Source organism: Helianthus annuus, chromosome 12 (assembly GCF_002127325.2).
Source record: "Helianthus annuus cultivar XRQ/B chromosome 12, HanXRQr2.0-SUNRISE, whole genome shotgun sequence".
Taxonomy (NCBI): Eukaryota; Viridiplantae; Streptophyta; class Magnoliopsida; order Asterales; family Asteraceae; genus Helianthus; species Helianthus annuus.
In genome coordinates, this window is record NC_035444.2 from 160,018,090 (window position 1) to 160,038,455 (window position 20,366).

General features: G+C 36.4%; 3 protein-coding genes, 1 long non-coding RNA gene and 2 pseudogenes across 7 annotated transcripts; 3 read left to right on the forward strand and 3 right to left on the reverse strand.

The window, feature by feature from the left end:
• The first annotated feature begins 358 nt into the window (after positions 1 to 358).
• Positions 359 to 8,420, forward strand: LOC110896168 (annotated as a pseudogene).
• LOC110896170 lies at positions 1,003 to 1,733 on the reverse strand. 2 transcript variants are annotated; one of them, XR_002567722.2, is made up of 4 exons: positions 1,612 to 1,705; positions 1,440 to 1,528; positions 1,220 to 1,290; positions 1,003 to 1,056 (listed from the first exon to the last, which is right to left on the reverse strand). It is a non-coding gene; the product is annotated as an uncharacterized LOC110896170 (long non-coding RNA). The 2 variants fall into 2 exon arrangements; XR_004874039.1 differs by having other exon boundaries at positions 1,451 to 1,733.
• Positions 2,275 to 3,518, reverse strand: LOC110896166. The gene is made up of 2 exons (XM_022143624.2): positions 2,979 to 3,518; positions 2,275 to 2,864 (listed from the first exon to the last, which is right to left on the reverse strand). The coding sequence occupies exons 1-2, from the start codon at positions 3,021 to 3,023 to the stop codon at positions 2,292 to 2,294; spliced, it is 618 nt and encodes a 205-aa protein (XP_021999316.1). The 5' UTR covers positions 3,024 to 3,518; the 3' UTR covers positions 2,275 to 2,291.
• LOC110893651 (probable glutathione S-transferase DHAR2, chloroplastic) lies at positions 5,545 to 7,950 on the forward strand. Its single transcript, XM_022140733.1, has 7 exons — positions 5,545 to 5,635; positions 6,042 to 6,132; positions 6,220 to 6,378; positions 6,455 to 6,572; positions 6,673 to 6,813; positions 7,009 to 7,076; positions 7,839 to 7,950. Exons 1-7 carry the CDS (start codon positions 5,545 to 5,547, stop codon positions 7,948 to 7,950), a joined length of 780 nt encoding a protein of 259 aa, XP_021996425.1.
• Positions 8,288 to 10,085, reverse strand: LOC110896169 (annotated as a pseudogene).
• Positions 10,086 to 10,772: 687 nt separating this feature from the next.
• LOC110896165 (ATP-dependent DNA helicase Q-like 5) lies at positions 10,773 to 19,409 on the forward strand. 3 transcript variants are annotated; one of them, XR_002567719.2, is made up of 21 exons: positions 10,773 to 12,072; positions 12,153 to 12,206; positions 12,287 to 12,399; positions 12,488 to 12,700; positions 12,808 to 12,886; positions 13,045 to 13,098; positions 13,206 to 13,280; positions 13,373 to 13,426; positions 13,516 to 13,560; positions 15,305 to 15,399; positions 15,997 to 16,126; positions 16,219 to 16,317; positions 16,420 to 16,475; positions 16,875 to 16,977; positions 17,049 to 17,177; positions 17,290 to 17,459; positions 17,793 to 17,817; positions 17,908 to 18,023; positions 18,249 to 18,375; positions 18,722 to 18,802; positions 18,982 to 19,409. XR_002567719.2 is itself a non-coding variant. In XM_022143623.2 (20 exons), exons 1-19 carry the CDS (start codon positions 10,807 to 10,809, stop codon positions 18,334 to 18,336), a joined length of 2,964 nt encoding a protein of 987 aa, XP_021999315.1. In that variant the 5' UTR covers positions 10,773 to 10,806; the 3' UTR covers positions 18,337 to 18,375; positions 18,982 to 19,409. The 3 variants fall into 3 exon arrangements, 1 of the variants encoding a protein (XP_021999315.1); XR_002567720.2 differs by having other exon boundaries at positions 18,726 to 18,802; XM_022143623.2 differs by lacking the exon at positions 18,722 to 18,802.
• The last annotated feature ends 957 nt before the right edge of the window (positions 19,410 to 20,366 follow it).

Below are 20,366 nucleotides of genomic sequence, written 5' to 3' on the forward strand. Positions count from 1 at the left end.
TGACGTTCGTTTTCCTTTTATAAATTAAAGAATGGTGCTTTTGTTTGTAATGTCATTTAAAATTATGTACAATAATATAGATTAACTTTGTCTGTGCGTTGTTCAACGTAACCCGTCCACCGGATGGGTATTAAACTAGTTTTAAGATGGGATATCAAAAGGAAAGTTAAAAACCATAATTTTTGACAATTTTTTCCCTTTCTGCCCTCATCTCCCTTCAACACCGCAGTCGATTACACAATCCCTCTCTTCATTAATTAGCCATTAATATCATTAATCTGCCATTTGAATGCAGACGTTCCCAATCCCCCAACCGACATCGTTCCCGTTTGCCCTTCCCATTAAAGAGAGGTAAACGGGAGAGAGAGATTTAGGTTATATGCCGCACTCGAACCGAAGCAGATTCAGCAACCAACAATGGTGATTTTTTTCAATTCTTCTTTTCATATACACAATTTGATCCGATATTAATCCATTGCTGTTTCAGGCGGATGTTGAGGTCGATGTTGCAGCAGCCGGAGCACCGAAGAAGAGGACGTTCAAGAAGTTCAGTTTCAGAGGAGTTGATCTGGATGCTCTCCTTGATATGTCTACTGATGAGCTTGTTAAAGCTCTTCACTGCTCGTGCTCGCAGAAGGTGTATACATATATATTCATATGCAATATTTTGTATGATTAAAATAGTAATTTTGATAGATCTGTCTTTTTTATATGTAACTAGAATTTTGACCCGCCGCGCGTTGCGGCGGCGTCGAAAGTTAAATTAACTCGTATTTATACTTTATATTTGATCCGGCTCTTTACTAAAAAAAATTATGTCACCGTCGAATGAAAACGTATTTATACTTTATATTTGACCGGCTCTTTAGTGAAAAAAAGTTATTGAAAACGTGTTACCTGGCTGTCGATTGCATCTCTCAAGCACCGAAAACGGCATGAATTGGTCTCGAGTGCGAGTGATGTGTAGGTTTTTGCTGCTCTACCTTCAGCAATTACTTGTAATGATGATATAATTATCTGCATTTGATGATAATATTGTTTGTATCTTCTATCAACCTGTGCACATAAAAAATTGTTTCTTGAGTTCTTGGTTTTGTATTCTTGAAAACCAACAGAATAAAGATTGAATCCGCACACGTTACATGTTTTTTGACTTTGTTAGACACATTATGTTCGTGGCGTTAACGTCATTAAACATAGAATTACCAACGAAACTTACATATAAATCCATTCGAGCACTTCCCATCCACCGATACTGCTCAGACTCGATATCTATGTCAGCTATCAGTCCTTTAGAAAAGAAAAAACATAACATAGAATAAGCATTCTTAATTTAGTACTACATGCATAACCGTGAAGTAAGTTGTAAAACACGGAAAAGCAGTTACTAATGTTGAAAAAACTACAGTTAAAAAGATGAGCATGTAAAAGTTAACTACTTTAATTGTACCCCATGCAAGCATCAGGACACTGAAAAATTTAGACTGCCCTTGCCAGATTGTGGCTACATCCAGAGAGCGTTTATGCCCTGCGAAAAATGGATTATGCAACAGAATTTCAGTTAATAAACAAAAGCAGATTTCTAAAAGAAAATATCATATAAAACTACACCTTGAATGACAGCAAGCATAGCATAAGCAGCTGTACAGGGTTGACCAGCTGAATCGAGAAGAGATTTTATCATTCCATTTCCAGTACCTTGATTAACAAAGTATTCATGTCAATACAAACATATTTCATACAATCGTACAAATATTCACAAATCACAAATGTATGTTGGTTTCTTTTTTTAACAGCTTGACTCGGTTTGACCGAGTCAAACTGAGTTGAATCAAACCTTGACTCGAACACCAAACTCGAGCCGAGCCGATCTTGTACCAAAACTGAATCCCCAATCTTAGGGTGTAAGGGGCACTCACCTAAGAGGTGAGTCCCCTCTCTTACGCCCAACCAATCGTCTTGTGCCACGTCAACTCCCCTCTTAAACTCCCCTAACACCCTAAATTGATGGCAGCACTCCCCTCATAGGTGACTTGGTTTTTTAATTTTTTTTTGTTTATTTATTTGTTGAAAATATACATGTTTATAAAAAAATATCAATAAAAATTAAATATAATTTAACAAAAGACATTTTAAAGTAGAAAATAAAAAAAAATTAAATTCAAACTAGAAAATAATAATTAAAGTCAAACTAGAAAATTAAAATAACATTCAAACTAGAAAATGAAAATTACATTAAAACTAGAAAATTAAAATAACATTCAAACTAGAAAATGAAAATTACATTAAAACTAGAAAATTAAAATTCTAGAAATCGCATGGCTACCCGTACTTGTTAACGATTTCGCGCTTTCAGGCGAGGATGAACGGCAACATACTTGGCGAGCATCGTCGTGCGGCTTGAGGAATGTTTTCATATCTGGATCGTAATTGTAGTTTTTCATCGTCTCGCGTTGTTCCGATATGAGCTCGCGAGCCTCCGACTCTCTTTTTTTCCTCAATTCGATCGCCTCCAATTCTACCGCTTGCTTCGCTTCTTCCATAGCGGTGTACTCTTTGAATTGTGCCGCCAACTCGGCCGAGCTTCCCTCGGACGATGTAGCTTGACGCTTGTCTCGGCGTTGTGGTCTTTGTGGGTCTTCGTTCATATCCGGTATCGAAGGGTCCACGTCAACGGGCTTTCTTTTATGTGCCGAACCTTCACCTTCCTCACCCAACAATGGGACTTGAGCCCATTTCTCGTGTCTTCGAACGACCTCCCACGCCTCGACATGTTGAAAACCGTTCGGAAATCTATCTTTAAATTCTGTTAACGCGACTTTCATCACGTCGAGATCCTTACATCCGCTTCCTCGTGTGCGATCCTACATATTAAAAAATAATAAAAATATACAATATAAAATAATAAGTGTTAAAAAAATATGAACTTAGTAAAGAAAATTAAAAATATACAATGTTAAAAAAAATATAATTTTTACCGCTTGTTGGTATAGGCCGTTGAAAAAGTTTATTTTCGCCATCATCGGGTTCCATTTAGACCGTACTTGATGAACGGTCCGGTTACTTCCACCGACGGTTTTGTTAAAATGATCTAAAATCTTACGTCAAAAACTATCGCGGTTTTGTTGATTGCCCTTCTTTTTGTTGGTAGAGCAATGTACCCACGCCTTTGCCAACGCCTCTTCTTCGACCTTTGTCCAATTCGTGCTCTTCGTTTTTCCCTTTTTTTCCCGAGCGTCATCTTTTTCGTTGCCCGCGTCTTCATCCACATTATATTCATCTTCCTCGTCATCGTCGCCCAAATTTTGAGTTTCGGGCACTACCTCATCGTCCTCGTCTTCGTAAATAGGTAGAGGACGTTCGACATTTCCTCGTGTAGATGGAACTTGTGGGGTACGGACAACATATGGGTCGAAGGCGGGGGATTGAGGAGGAGCGTCCATTGATAACAAATTTTGAAAATAGCCGAAATTGGGTTGTTGGGTGTTGTAAAACGAGGGGTGTGAAGGTTGTTGGAAAAAAAAAAAACGAGGGTTGTGAAGTGTATCCGAAAGGGGGTTGTGGTTGAGCACTTGCACCGCTCGAACCACCACGAGACGGTTGCGAGCCCCGTCCCTTAGTTTTTTTCTTGGCCTCGCGGGGTTGGTTCTCCATTGCTCGGTTTGAAGTGGGTGTGGTTTGAGAGTTTAAAAAATAAAGTGAAGTGAGTGTGGTTGGAGAGTATAAAAAATGTGTGAGGTTGATATGGTTTGAGTATAAAAAAATTGAGTGAATGAGATGGTTATTTATATATGTTTTAAAAAAGTGAATTTTTTTTTATTTAAAAATTGGACCGTTGCAATGTTACCGTTCCTCAATCTTCGTGCAATAACAGCGGTGACTCCACACCGATCTCACTCCCCGATTCGGGTCCCCGCGTTGATGGCGGCGGTGTTCCCGATCGGGGACAACGGTCACCGAATGGGTTCCCCGCTTACGCCCCGTACACCCTTATGTCGTGAAAGTGAATCGAACAACCGAATCCAAAATAAACCCAAAAAAAACGTCAAATTTAAGTCCAACAAAATGGATCTAACAACGCCAACTGAAAACAACATACCAGAGTCGCGTGCTGACCCGTAGTCTGCCGCTCACCGGAAAACGGCGCCCCACCGTCGCCGGCGTTAACTCCGGTTGATGCGGCTGCCGCCATTGTTTGCCGTGACACCCCATCCTTCTACGTCACCCAAACCAAAACTGAACCTGCTCAAACCCGAACCGTACCCGATTTTAACCAGATCAGAAACCGGTGTGATTGATCGTTTGTGTGATGGTTGTGATTGATGAGATGATTGTTAATTAAAAAGTAGAGATCTGAGGGGAGAAAACGGACCTGAAAAGTGACGGGAGAGGACGGTGGCGGAAGGGAGGAGAGTGAGGGGATATGGCGACGGAGTGACGATGCGATTAGGTCTGGCAATAGATCGGAGAGCTAATAGTTTGGAAGATGATCGTCTCCACATGATTATGATTTCAGGTTCTTCTTCTTCACCGAAACGAAACCCTAGGTTTTGATCTGAATCAGGAACAATTCTTTTCATATGCCTGCCGTGTTTTGTCTGTTTGTCAAAGGGTAGAATGGTCATTTGTCGGTGCCACCGACCTTTCATTTTAAGAGTATATAAATTTGTGTGTTTGTAGGTTCCAGAGAGGTTTGAAGAGGAAGCCTATGGCTTTGATTAAGAAGCTCCGTAAAGCTGTATGTTTTTTTTATAACATTTTACTGTCTTTATCTTGTTTTATAAGGAAATTTATGATGCTATGTGTTACTGTTATATGCTATTTTGTTCCATTATGGTTAGTTTTGTTGCTGAAATACTTTATTGATATTTGATTAATTTATGTAAATAGTGCTACTAAATGCATTGTTTGTTGGATCTTGGTGTGCTTGAATTTAAACATTACTCCTTTTGACATTGATGGTATCTCACAGGTTACTCTTAGGAAACAAAGATCACTTTTTATCCATTTAGTGGGGTGACTAAAGAGCTAAAAGCCTTTTTAAGTGACATCTCAGGGGCCCCTGTGCAGGTATTATCATTATCAATATAATTATATGTATACATGTATATTCATTTGCAAGTATCTATTCCAACTAGAGGTAAAAAAGACGGGCTGGCTGGATAATGGGTCAAAACAAATGTTAGTTTAAAAGAGTCATTTTAGTATGGGTCAAAAAGAGACATTTTCGAAAGCCACACAAAGTGTATTAAGAGGCATACGATTATATTAGTAATCATGTAGGTGCCGTAGTAGGACCGAGGAGCAACAACTTCTATAGGTTACTGAGCTGGCGTCAATGTTGGTGGTGGTGCCGCCGCCGCTGAAGCATCAGGTTACGCATAAACTTGCTGTGGGGCAGCCTGCGTGGGTTGTAAATTATAGATGGGTTATAAAAGATTAACATACTAACATGAGTAAAAAATATAAGTATGACAGACCATTCATTTCAGATGGATAAATTATAGATGGGTTATAAAAGATTAACATGCCGATGATAAGATTATGCTCGTTAGCGGCTTCTTTGTTGAGGACGGTCAAGTGGATGTGGGACAAGTGACACTCACAACTAGATGGTACCTGTCGGGTCGAAACGGTGAGAGACAGGTGGCGATGTTACGAGTTAGTGCGTTTCGGCGACGAACCGGGTCGATACGGTCGATACGGTCAGTACGACGAACCGGGTCTATCTAAGGATAATACTTTTTAGAGAAATGAATGAAATTTATAGCTGGAATTGGTTTGCTCAAATTCTTTCATGTACAGGAATTCAATTTTATATACAACAATTGTTAGTAGATCAGGCAAATTATCCTTTTGTGGTCATTCTATGAAAAAGGTCGGGTATTATACGCTTCATATAAATTTCAAAAATCATTGGTGTCGCTTGACCCGTTCCAATATATGTAGCTCTGCTCCTGATAATCACAATCGTATTACCAAAGGCTACAATTAGTAAAAAATTTGGGTGCACAGTTATTTTTATATATCTGTTGTTTCAGGTCCGTTTACACAGAGAGTTTTGCTGACACTGGAAGAGAAGCATCTTCCTTATGACCTAAAGTTAGTTGATCTCGGTAACAAGCCAGACTGGTAATCATACAATATTCCGCTTATAACATGTCGTGTTTTCAACCGTTCATAATATGATCTACGCATGACACTCTTGGTTTTACGTAGGTTTTTAAGTATTAGCCCAGAAGGTAAAGTCCCAGTGGCGAAGGTTGATGACAAATGGATAGCAGATTCCGATGTTATTACACAGACAGTAGAGGAAAAGTTCCCCGACCCGTCACTGGTGACCCCACCTGAGAGCTTCTGTGTACACTCATGCTCTTTGTCTCCCCTTTGTTCAGTTTACATTCATTTTTGCAAATTGATGTTGAATAATGGTATTTCTGATTCATATATCTAGCGGGTCGAAGATCTTTTCGACATATATTGGCTTCTTAAAAAGCAAAGATGTGAATGATGGAACGGAGCAAGCTTTACTGAATGAACTCTATGCTTTCAATGATTACATCAAAGAAAATGTGGGTTCTGTTCTATCTCTCCACACACGCACATATATATCAAACTGTTTGTTGAATTAGCTTACTGATTTTAAATTTTATTTTCACGTGTTTGTTGAAGGGTCCGTTTATCAACAGAAAGGATATCTCTGCTGTAGACTTATCGCTAGGTCCGAAGCTGTGCCATATGGAGATCGCTTTGGGTCATTATAAGAAGTGGTCAGTCCCAGATTCACTTCCCCATCTGAAAACATACATGAAGGTACACTTATCTTTGTTGAATTGCATAAAGTTATCTTTTTATGAGAGCAGCCTTAATTGTTATGTTCTTTGATTTTTATCTTTTTCATAATATGTTATAACTAACATGATATTATTACATGGTGACTACCCCTTGTATATCAGAAGCAAGTAGAGGAGCATTGCAAAACGTTTCACTAATGTGATTTATGTTCAGATTCAGCCAGATCGTCAAACTTTGTACTGGAGTGCTACATGGCCAAAGGAAGTTGAGCAACTTGCAAGGCAGTGTAGGATTGTTAAGTGGGCCGTGTCCGCGAGGTCGAACCCGGCTTAAACTTGAATATGACACATGAAAACTTTGCTTGACACATGAACCTGAACACGATACGAATTTCTTGGGCTGACATAAAGGCGAAACTTTTAACCTGAAATTTTGTATTATTTTATCATCTTGTTGATTTTAGCCATGTTAGAAATAATACCAAATCAATGACCACTTTATGTTAGATGTTACGCTGCCCCTGTTTATAGGGCTGAGTGAATGGACGAACCGGCAGAAGACCGAACCAACATGAGACTGGTGGTCGCTTGGTTTCTGTTTCGGTACGCCTCAGGTAAAGGACCGAGATCCAGAAAGGAGCTGCAACACGAGTAAAAAAAGGTTGCGTTGATTTTCAAGGTTCACGTTACAATTCTCAATATATTAAGGATCATGCTTATCAAGTCTGAGGATTCTTGCAGTCTGTCAGTTACAAATGCTTAAGAATTGATATTCATAGATTTGATATATAATAAATGACATATATTGAACTTCTATATATTGATAAAAAAAATAAATGCAATATAATAAGTTTGCTTTAGAATTTTAGTGACAACAAATGTTAAAGAGTCAAACATGTAAAGCCTGCAAATAAAAACAAAAAAGTTTCCAGAATAAATAAATTTAGTAGTTCTTTTATTTGGTTTAGTTTTTAGATTGCTGATATGGAAAGCCTTGTGTGGTTTTAAAAGTATACTTCCTTTTGTTTGGTTTAATAATTGTAGCTCATTCTGTATCGGAGCTTTCAAATTTATATCTGGTGCACAAATGGAAACCGCCAGCGAGGTCGCAGTGAGCCAGTGGCTCGGCTCGGACTATCTGGAAGTGTCAAACTGAACAGTTGAGAAAACCAAGTCAAGTCTGGTCAACCGGGTTCCGTACACTCACTGAGGTAAATATGTTAATTTTTTTCTTTAGTAAATATTTATACCTTTGTTTTCATTGGGACTAAATTTGGGATTTTGTGTTGTCTGAATTCATTTAGAGCTACAAGCACCGACTCTTGCTTTGATTAATCAAAATGACGCCTTAGATGATGATGAAGATGAGCCTTTGAATGAAAATGATGATGTGCACCAAGGTGAGGAACTAAATACTCGGCATTTGGTTCTCAACTGACGGACTACACAAAGTTGACCAAAACCTCAGCACTCATGTTGTTTCAGTGAGTTGAGTCACGACAGGTTCCGTATAATTATAGCTCAAAAGTGAAAATGTGTTGCATTTATTAATTCGTTTACATACAAAATATCATACAAAAGGTGATTCTGTGAGTATTGTGAATGAAATTCACTTGTTTTGGCCCATTGTTTCGAACCCTTTAGAGTAGATTCGGCAGTGAAAACCACAGTTGCTGCTAGCAATGACGGTGGGAACTTCAGCATTCGTATTCCACCAAACACATGTCAATCAAGTAGAAACACAGTAGCTCCATCTATAAAATAAACACAAAGATTATCGAAAAAGAAATATCAATTTGCTTTGAGAAACCGCTTCACAAACAGGAATGGCGTTGGAACCAAGATGTTGAATTCAAGGGTATTCATCATTTCTTTCTCCTGGAAACATCAAAACAAGAACAAATATGCCGTTATAATTATATAACAATAACAATAATATAAGGTAGATAAATAAAATTGTGTTCATTAGTTACCATATCAAGAACTTCAGATCTCATGTAAGCTTTATCAGAAATTTGACAATCGGCACCGTGACTTCTTCATATTTACAAGCGAGAAGCATTGCGGTTATTCCAACGAGTTGAAGATTCTTCCTTACAACGGGTCTGCACGACAGGAACCAGTCAATAAGATTGACAGTTAGATACAGAGTCTCTTCCATAAGTTCAAACTTGTAATGAACTTGTTCCTTTTCTCATCATAAGTTGTTATAAACATTAATTCTGCATTTGGTATGGTAACATAAGTTATTATAAACTTTAATATGTCAAAACAACAGGTATCAAGAACAATCACAATCGAATGTTGAATACCCAAACCTAATTTTATTACCCAAAAATTGATATTCTGGAACAAGATTTACAGTACAACAGACTCTAATCAACTACACTCAACTCACAGAGATTATTAAAGAGATTCTCTCGCACGAACTAACACAGATCTATACTATTAGTCTTTGATTCAACGAGAATCAAGACCTTTACAGTAGAAAACTCTAGATCGCAGTTGAGAGAGAGAAACCAGTTGAGAGTAAAAAGAAACTTATAGAAAAAACAATCTCTCTGTATTTTTTACAAAGACTGAGATGAGAAGCCTTTTAATATCGCCCCGTTGAGATATATCCGGGTTGTTATAACAACCCGGCTTCAGCCCTTCAACTCTCCTCAGCCCAATAACCAGCCACAAGCGGTCCAATAAGCCCAGTTAACATGTGACAAACAAACATGTTAGAAACGTTATTAGAACTGTTATTATAAAAGTGGTATTAGAAATAATATATGAGTGTAAGGTATTAAACTGTTAATGTTAAATCCTTTAACATTTTTAACATAATAATGTACCTCAATTAGCCAATCGATGAGAAGGCCTCTCATCCTATCGGTTATGTCACGATGTTGTGACATATAGCTCGGTCTAACACAGCTTAATATCTACAATAATATAGAAAAACTTGTTCAAATGTCAAGAAATATTTGACTTTATGTGACTTCTAACGAGTCAAACTTTACCTCTTGTTTCTTGTAGTGGGCATAAATGTCATCAATATACTCCACAACAGCAAGTTGGTCATTTTTGTCAGCATCATCAATGTCCAAAAGGGTGCTTTTGGCGAGGAAAATGTTTGCAAGAACACATTTAAAAGTACCCTTCCATAGAAAGGGCTATAGCATAATTTTTTGAGAAAAAAATATACTAAAAATGCTTCAAATGGTTTATTATAAACCTAAATATACTAACAAGATTAATAACATATAATGCTTATGGTTCCAAAAATCCAACAATCAATGCCATATTGGTCATTTCTTTGCCACAATCTAATTTCATGTGTTTTGATGTGCTTGAAACACCCTCTTATATGGATCGTACAACCATCTTAGTCCTTTCATACGTCTCATATGACCCATATTCATCTTTTTTAATAATACACATATAATGGTTAATGAAACATTCAACATTTCATTAACCGATCTATGAACAATTATAAGGCCTGCAATTTTGGCCAACCAAACATAAAATGAAATACTTGATAAACTAATGGAAAACGAGTACGTCATTATAAAATATAAATTTTCGATAAGCAGCAACGCGCGGGTTACCCACTGGTAAATTTTTTAAAGAAACATAAAAGTAGATTAGAATGTTAAGTTTATATAAACAATATTAATTAAAGAGGTTAACTATAATAACTTAAACGTAAATATATTAGAAAGATTCTTATATTTTAAATTATACCTTTTATTTTATGAATCTTACATAATTTTGTTTCAAAAACGGAAAAACTGAAAAATCGAACCGACATAAAAACCGAAACCAAACAGCTTAAAAACTGAAAACCAACATTTCAGTTTCGGTTTTACTCAAAAATCAAATCGAAACGTGCACGCCCTAACAAGTGTATTTGATCTTTTGCTAACGTTAATAATATATTCCCTCCAAGAGAATAGGCGGGAAAACACGATTATATTATTATTATTATTATGTTGGCTTTCATTTCTTCCGCCGCAGTTCGCCGATGGACAACTCCGATTCAGACTCCGACGGATCTCACATCTCCTCCACGCCTCCTCGTCAACCGCCACCACCGCAGCCACGGCCTCCGCAACCGCTGGCGGCGGCGGCGGCGGCTCGTACTCTTCTATTTTCAAATAAGCTACGAAAAAGCCCTAAATCGAAAGCCAAACCTAGTTCTTCCAGGCCGATTCTGAAGATTAAGCCGTCCACCAAGAGACCTAAACCACCGCCTGAACCTCAAATCGACCAATCTGTCCCGTGTGAAACCCCTGATGTTACTCTACCTTCTCAAATCTCCGGTTGTGATTCGTTTGATGCCACTACTACAAGTAGTTCTGATGTTAACCTACCGTTTCAGATCCGCCGCACCTCCGGTTGTAGTTCGTTTGACACTTTTTGTCCTACTGAGATTCTTCCGGCTGGTGGCTCGTGCTTATCCAGATTCTCGTCCTTTTCTAAGATCCGTATGTCTTCCTTGAACTTCAAACCGACTGAAAAGGAAATCGATGATCATGTTAATGTCAATCATTTGGAAAGAGTTACTAAGAAGCATCCGAATTTGATTGGTTCTAATTTGGAACAACAGAATATGCCTGATTCTGATAGTGTAAATGTAAATGAAACCCTAAGTTGTAGAGATTCGGGGAAAGTTGCGAAGAAACACCCGAACCTAATTGGAAGTTGTGTTTATGTTACTGAGCAGGTGAGCAAACCTAAACCGGTAAATGAAGGTAACTTTGTGAGATTGAACATCAATGGTCATGGCGGTCGCAAAAAGTACGCAAACAAAGTTAGGAAAAGGAATCCGAATGCTTATATTGGAAATCGGAAGTCGTATAAGAGGAGCAAAAGAAAATTGAAAAGTGTTGGTGAAGGTGAAGAAGATGAAGATAGGTTTTGTGATGAAGGTTTGTCTATGGAGGAAAATGAGAAAACCGACACAAGGCTTGATTCGGAGGTTATTGAAAAGGCGGTGTTTGATGTTCGGCAGGATCCGTCTGATGATAATTTAGTTAAGTTATTGAAGCTAGTTTACGGATACGATTCTTTTAGAGATGGGCAACTGGAAGCAATCAAGTTAATACTTTCCGGGAAATCAAGTATGGTGATTTTGCCTACGGGAGCTGGGAAATCGCTTTGCTATCAATTGCCTGCTATGATTTTGGAGGGAATGTCACTTGTCATAAGTCCGCTCGTGGCGCTTATGTATGATCAACTTAGACAGCTGCCACCTGTGATTCCAGGAGGTTTGTTATGTAGCAGTCAGGTATTATTGATCTATGTGTATGTTTGTACTTTGTGCTCTATCATTTGTGCTAAAATGTGTGATGCTTGCTGTTGTTTCAGACACTAGAAGAGAGTTCTGAAACAATTAGGCGGGCTCAAGAAGGGGCCTTGAAGGTGAGTTCCTTAGATGTTGAAATCGTTTATAACATATGTTTTGTTATTGTCTGGTAATAGTACATAGCATTGTGTTTCAGGTCCTTTTTGTTTCTCCAGAGAGATTACTAAATACAGAATTTACATCGATATTTTCTGCAAATTCACTCATATCACTTGTTGTGATTGATGAAGCTCACTGTATTTCTGAATGGTGAGTTGACATAGTTATGGTTTGTGAATTTTGTCAAACTATTACGATTCTGTTTATTGTATCACCATTAGTTTACATTAATTGATAGGTCTCATAATTTTCGCCCTTCATATATGAGACTTCGGGCATCCTTGCTTCGTTCTAGTCTTGGAGTAGGTTGCATTCTTGCAATGACAGCAACTGCAACAACCAAGACTATGCATGATGTGATGCGTTCTCTTGAGATTCCTCCTACTAACCTCGTTCAAGCAGCACAAGTTAGGGATAATTTGCAGTTATCTGTATCTTTGAGTGGAAATAGGCAAGTGAAGTTTTGCTTACTTTTTGCAACTGCCTTTGTTTGTTTGTTTGTTTTTTTTTTTTTTTTTTTTTTTTTTTTTTGTGATTCTAGTTTGTTAATGAATTCAGAATGAAGGATTTGATGGCATTGCTCAAAGCTTTGCCTTATACAGAGGTTAAAAGCATTATAATTTACTGCAAGTATCAGGTATGCTTGAGTGTGAGACCTTTTACCCTTTGCAACTGTATAGAATAGACACACACTTTACAATTTTTTTTCCTGATTTTAGCAACCAATTTGAGGTTTAGATGCAATACAAAAACAAACTTATACTTACTCATCTTAGCAAGCCAATTTAATTGCAGTCGGAAACAGATATGATCAGCAAGTTTCTATGTGATAGTAATATCCGAGCAAAGGTTAGCATTTCATATGCCGTATTTGTCACATGATTGACAACCATTTTGTGTTTTTGCCTGACATTATGCTTTGTTTCAATATGATGCAAACAATAAAATGCCATTAGAGTTACCATAGTGGGATCCCTGCTAAAGATCGAAGGCGTACACAAGAGTTGTTCTGTTCAAACAAGATACGAGTGGTATACAGTTATTACAAGCGTTTTAGTATAAAGGAACTGGACTATAAAAAGATACCGTATCTTTTTTTAACATCTTTCTTTTCTCTTTGAAGATTGTTGCAACTGTTGCGTTCGGTATGGGGCTTGATAAAAGCGACGTTGGAGCTGTAAGAACAACTCTTTAGTATTCAAGATCTTAGAAAAAAAAAATTCACATAAAAATGCTGATTCCTTTTTTCTTTTGCATATTTTACAGGTAATTCACTACAGTTTACCTGAAAGTTTGGAAGAGTATGTTCAGGTTTGTACAATTATTCACTACAGTCTACAGGTGGCAACTTTGACCCATTTATTTATGAATTGGTGATTTGGGTTGTCTTTTATTTCAAATGGGTCAAAAATCAAATTTAGCTAAAAAGGCAGACAACTCAAATGGGTAGGGTCACCCAAAGTCTATATGTAATGTTTAATTGCTTACAACTTCCAAAGTAATTTTTATATGAAGATGTAGACAAGGTTAAAGATCGGAAACGAGTTTCGAGGCGTTTTCCCTTCGCCTCACGAGGCGTAAGCCTCGAGGCGAAACGAGGCGTAAGGCCGAGGCGGTATTAATAAATAAATATAAAAATTATATATATATTATAAAAGTAATAATACTAACTAATTTCATCATCAGATTCATCAAAATCATCAAAAACACACTTAAAAAAGACATGAAATGCTTGAAATTGACACAAAAAGTCAAAATCATCAAAAACAACTATCAAAATTCCCTGAGGCACAGCTTTCTTAGCGCCTTAGCACCTCTGAGGCGCATATACATTAAAAACACCATGAGGCGCGCCTCAGACTCGTTTTTTGGTCGTTTCGCCTCGAGGCGCGCCTTGAGGGCGCACGCCTCAAACGTTTTTTAAAACCATGCTTCTAAGTATTAAATTCTCAAACAGCAAACTTAGAAAAGTATAAATATAAAACAGCGACCTTCAAATAACATCTTTATTCGAAACAGCGACTTTCCGAAAGTATTATAATCAAACAACGACTTTGATGGAAAATCGTTAAATGAAAAAGCGATGTTATGAAAGTATATGTATAAAATAGGACTTCAAATAACATCTTTGTTCGAATCAGCGATGTTCGGAAAGTATTAAATTGATTCAGCGACTTTGATGGAAAGTATTAATATGAAACAGCGATGTTCATGGGCAAAAGGAATGTTGGCGAGAATGCTGCCAGGTTTGCAGAAAAAGGGCTAGAAAGTCGCTGTTTCAAACAGTGACATACCCATTTGCACTCTATTCTTTGTTGCGCACCTAAAAGCGCTTATACTTTCTTCAAGTCACCTACTCTTGCAAAAGATTCTGTATTGTTCTACCTTGGTAATTAAACCACACACAATAACTTGTTTCATAACCAAATTTTAAATTAAAACAAGGTATGTGTCACCAGCAACCCACCCATGTGGAAGAGAAAAAGTTGTCCAGTTAATGAATGTAATGAGCCACGCTTTCATAACGCACGATTTTAATCATGTACACCCCTTTGCATTACACTAACATGCTTAACTTGTCGCTTTTGTTGGGTTAATCAAGTTGTTCACAGGTCATGTTGTTTTGGGTTTTATGGAGTCTGGTTAGTGGTTGAAAGGTCACGGGTTGTTATTCTTTTCTTTAGGCACATTAAGATTTGTGTAGGTAGTGGTTTGTTGGAGTTGATTTCTTATTTAATATAAGCATTTGCAATAAATGAAATAGGGGTCTTCAAACCTTTAAGCTTTTAAAAGTAGCAAAATCTCTCATTTTGAGTGTAGACATATAGATTACAATTGTAATGATAATATTCAGCTTGAACAAACTTATTAATTATCCATTTTTTAGGACAGAACAATATTTGCAGGTCAACCCAACCTGCCCAGCTCTGTTTTGAGCTGCACTAGAACTGACCCACTTCAACCTGAACTTATTTGACCCGTTATTAAACCCTTTTTGGCTCACCAATCTTGCCACATCTGTTATCACTCAATTGATAGTATGTTATATTTATAGGAAATTGGACGTGCTGGGCGTGATGGGCGAGTATCTTATTGCCATTTATTTTTTGATGAAACTACATACTTTAAGCTCAGAAGTCTTATGTACAGGTAACTAAGGCCAAACTGCAAGAAATGGGAACTAATTTTTACCCTTCTTTATTTTAGCAATCTAACTTAATTAAGGTGCAAAATAGAAGCCAACTCACAGTCTATTACTGATTTTAGCAACCGATTACATTTAATGATTTTACCCGGTGCACGAGGCTCCTACTGTCCCACATAAACGGGGTCTAGGGGTGCGTCACGCCAACTTGGGCCTAATGCAAACCGAATTTAAAAATTAAATTCTTGTACAAGTTTGAAAAAATGATATTTTTTTTGAAACTTTATATTTAAAAAATGTCACATTAGAAATGACAAATAAGTTGCCACAGCAACATATTTTGAAAAGTCAGCAAAACATTGTCTGTTGCTACTTGTTTCCAGTTGACAGGCCGTTTGTTGCTACGGTCTTAATAAAATGTAACTGGTTGCTAATTAATAATAAAATCCAATTTGGCTTCTGTTTTCACCTACTTTAAAGTTGGTTGCTAAAATCAGGAAAACCTGTCAAGTTCCTTTCTCTTTTGTGCATTTTTCCCAGGCAACGTCAACAAATTATTTCTGGTAACAAAAATGTACAACTTCATTATACGTCTTTTTCAGTGATGGGCAGGATCAATACACAGTAAATAAGTTTCTCTCTCAAGTTTTCAGTGGAGATTCACATTCACAAGGAAGGATTTGCACAATAGTCAAAGAATCTGCATCCAGGAAATTTGATATGAAAGAAGAGGTCTTTTAGAAAAAAAGTTGTTATTGTACTAAAGTTATAATACTTTTATTATGTTATGACCCGTTAAATTGGAATTTATTTAACTGTTTCAGGTTATTCTAACTATCTTAACTCGTTTGGAGTTAGCTGAAGAGCAGTACTTGCGTATACTTCCCCAAACAAGTGTAACATGTGTGTTAAATTTTCACATGGTGGGTCCCTACTTAACTACCAACTTGTACTTTCTCTTTCTTCTTTGACTTCAGTTATAGTTTGATCTGATATTTTTCTCATTATAATGTTGATGAGTGCAGACCTCCCCAGCATTACTTGCTGCTAAGGATACTGTAATTGAAACAATTTTGAAAAAGTAAGTGATTGAGTATGGCCACTACTAGAGGAGTAAATTTTGACTTATTTACTTATGAACGGATTGATTTGGGTTTTGTTTCATCTCCAACGGACTAACGGGTCAAATGAGTAAAATAAAAAAAAGTAGCTAAACAGGAAATGGGTCGAATGGGTCAAAAGTTTCCTAAATAGCGATATATAAATATCAGATTATTATTGTAATAAGGTATTTTGTTGTAATTTAGTTAAATGTATTAATTGTTTTCAAAACGCTATTTCCCATCTACCTCATTTTTACCTGGGGTAAAGTTACAAGTTTTTGCCTGATACCATTTTGACCTGTTACTCACCCACCCATTTGCCACATCAGGCTATGAAACACGCAGTCTATACATAACAACTGGAATATGGTTTTCAGGTCTGAAATAAAAGATGGACAATATGTTTTTGAAATACCAACTGTGGCTTGTAGCATTGGATTTCAAGTTTCTACTGTAACTCATCATTTGCAGAATCTGAAGGTTTGATTCTGCGTATGCATATATATTACTTTAAATTGACCTTTCTTAGTTATTGTTTATCTCTTATTTAGTTGAAGGGTGAAATTACATACGAGTTGAAGGATCCAGCTTATTGTTACATGCTTGTAAATTTCCCAAGAGATATATGTTCTTTGGCTGCTGATCTGGCTAAATGGTTATCGGATGTTGAAAGTTGCAAGGTATTTATTTAATATAAATATTCACTAATACACTAATCCATACCACCATATATTTGTTATATATTTTTAATTTTTTAGTTACTTAAATATTGGAAGTTATTTATTGACACAGGTGCGCAAAGTAGATGCGATGTTTAATGCTGCACTTTTTGCGGTGAAAACGTGTGATAGAACAAATGGCTGTACTGATTCCCAACACACACCTTGCTTGCAAAAGGAGATATTGGAATACTTTAACGCAGATAATGACAACAGTATACCAAATAAAATGGTCCAAACCAGGTTAAGAAAATTACATATTTTAGCTGACTTACGTATAATATGCAATGACGTCGAAAAGACAAAAATCCCTTTAATAACACATCATCATATGGGTGGCATATGGACTAGTTTCAGTATATGGGTGGCTTTGAGGAAAAGTATTTAGACGACCTACACATGCATTATACCTTTAGTTTCTTATTTTTACACTACCAAAAAAAGTTTTAGGGTATGCATGTTCATTGGTGGTCTTAAATGTTTTCAAAGAGAAAAATAACGAAATTATAGTGAGTTATTTTGACGCATGTTGGATGATTGTATCATATTCTGACGTCATATTTTATGCCTTTGCAGCCGGTTTTTGAGGGCAGATATCAAGGTAATGCATATCACATGTTACATAGTCTGTCTTGTTAAAATACAAAAAAGTGAACTCTTTTACTTTAATGTGTGATATTTGGTGTTATAGGTGTTTCTTCAAAGCAACTCACACGCCAAGTTTACTCCCCGGGCAATTGCTAGGATAATGCATGGTATAGCAAGTCCAGCTTTTCCTTCTTCAACTTGGTGTAAAACCCATTTCTGGTAAGTTTAATAATTAGTATGATAAACTGTATTATTATATGCTTTTTTGAACAAAACCATCTGAGGTTCTATGAATTAAAATACACTTTGGGCGACTTTCAGCCCATTTGACCACTTCCTTTATTGGATTGGTGAAAGATTTAATATAACCTGAATCAATCAGTTTATAAATGAATGGGTCAAAACTGCCACCTCTACTAACTAACTAACTGAGGATTATTGCAGGGGTAGGTATATACAAACAAACTTTGATGTTATCATGGAAGCAGCAAAGGCAGAACTGATGGCTTGTGCAGGGAAATCTGCAGTTTAACTAACTGGTTTCCTCACTGGTTTTTATTTGACAGGCAAGGTATGCGGTTTGTGTTTGCAACATGGTTTCATAGTCTATTAATGGTTTGGTACAAGCAAGACATCTTGTGACATAACCATCATAATTGGCCGCTTATGACAAACTAAGAGTCGTTTTTGTGGAAAACAAATAAAAAATATCAAAAGGAAAAGGTATATATATAAGTGTAAAGATAGATAATTGTGTAGCGTGTCTAAAACTTAAATACGGTCCTGTCCATGGCCACACTACAACATAGTTGGTGGTGGTAGGTACCAACTGCTTTCAAAACATGGCATGTTGTGATCATATGTTCTGCCTTTGTTTTTGCTTTAAAACATGACACATCGTTGTCCTTTTCTTGTAGCTAGAATTCAAGTACTAGAGTTTCTTCAGATTGTTGCTCCATGAGTCCCCTAAATCACATCTCTTATGCATGCTGCCAAATGTATAGCCTCAAAGTCCCCATAATTTCAATTTTAGCTTAATGTGCTTATATTCATGACCTGTAGTTGATAATTTTTTTGTGCAAATTAAAATAATTTTTTTTAAACTAAATATTTGTTCTGCCAGTATACTTTATTGTACAATACATAATATGATGTGTGTTATTGTGATGCATTGCAGGTCAGATGAAGATCGGACATAATGTATAACTCAATTTGTAAAGATGTGAACATTAAGTTACAAAAATGAAAAAAACTAAAACAGGAAACATGGCAGGCTTTATATCTTGCTTCAACACCATTTGAGCAATATCGGTTAGAGGAACTTTTGTAACTTATAAACAAAACTATGAGGCTAAGGGGTATGGGGGCATGGGATGGGTCATGGATTGCCATCTAGGATGGTGGGTGATGTGCTACACCACCCCCTTAGGGAACCACCATGGTTAGCATGGATTAAACCATATAGGGTGGTGGATTTGAGTGGTGGATGAGAGTGGGATGATAAGGCGTTGACGTGAAGGGTCATGTTGTTAATACTATTTGCATCTGCATTTTATTATTTACTTAGTTATGGGCTAATGTCATCGTACTTGGTTCATTTCACCATTTTAGTAATGATATCTTTCTTTCTTTTTTATATAGTTAATGCATATTGTTTCGACTATATTGGGAAGGCTTAAACCGGTTGTTTGACAGAGATTAAAAAGAAATTTGCCATTAAAAAAGATAGATTAAAAAAATGAGATGGTTTGATTAAAGGGTTGATACAGACTCTTCTTCTTCTTTTTTTTTTTTTTACTAAAAACATAATAAGCTAATTTTGGTATACTATATAGTCTTTTAACTTATATAAAATACATGTTAAAAAACACTTAAACTAGCTTTTTTATATTAAAGTCACTTGACATGTCAAACAACGCATGTATTTTTTTCTTATTATTATTATAGGGGCTTATTAACTCTAAAATTGATCATAATTAGATGATATAACTTATTTATTTCCGTAAAAATGTTGATTGCCACTTTTTTTTTTTTTTTTTTAAATTGATCAATTTAAGAGTTAACAAAGCATTATGTTAATTTTGTTTACAAGCATGTGCATATTATATAGAAGTTTAATGTATAAAACTTTGTATATTGACTTTTGGGTGTATTTTTTAAACTTGATGGACTTTAATACATCATAATTATGTTGAGTGACTTTTCATGAAAGTGAAGAACATATGTCGGTTCTTATTGCTATTGATAGGATGTATTAAGTTTATATTTCAGGCATAATTTCGACACATATTTGTTTTTAGATGTTTTGTAATCTCATGTTGTTTGTTATTCTAAACTTTTAATCACCATGCTTAGCCCGGTCCTAGCTGATAGTTTATGACCATAATGTAGATATGTATTGCGTACCTAAAGTAATAATGTTACAATGAAAAATATGTTGACAAGTCTTTTATATGTTAGAAAAAGAATAGTAACAAGTTTGTCTAATACCATTAACTTGGTTCAAATAAACAAGTAGGACCGGTTTAATTTGAAAATTGAAATTGGTTGTAGGGGTTTGGT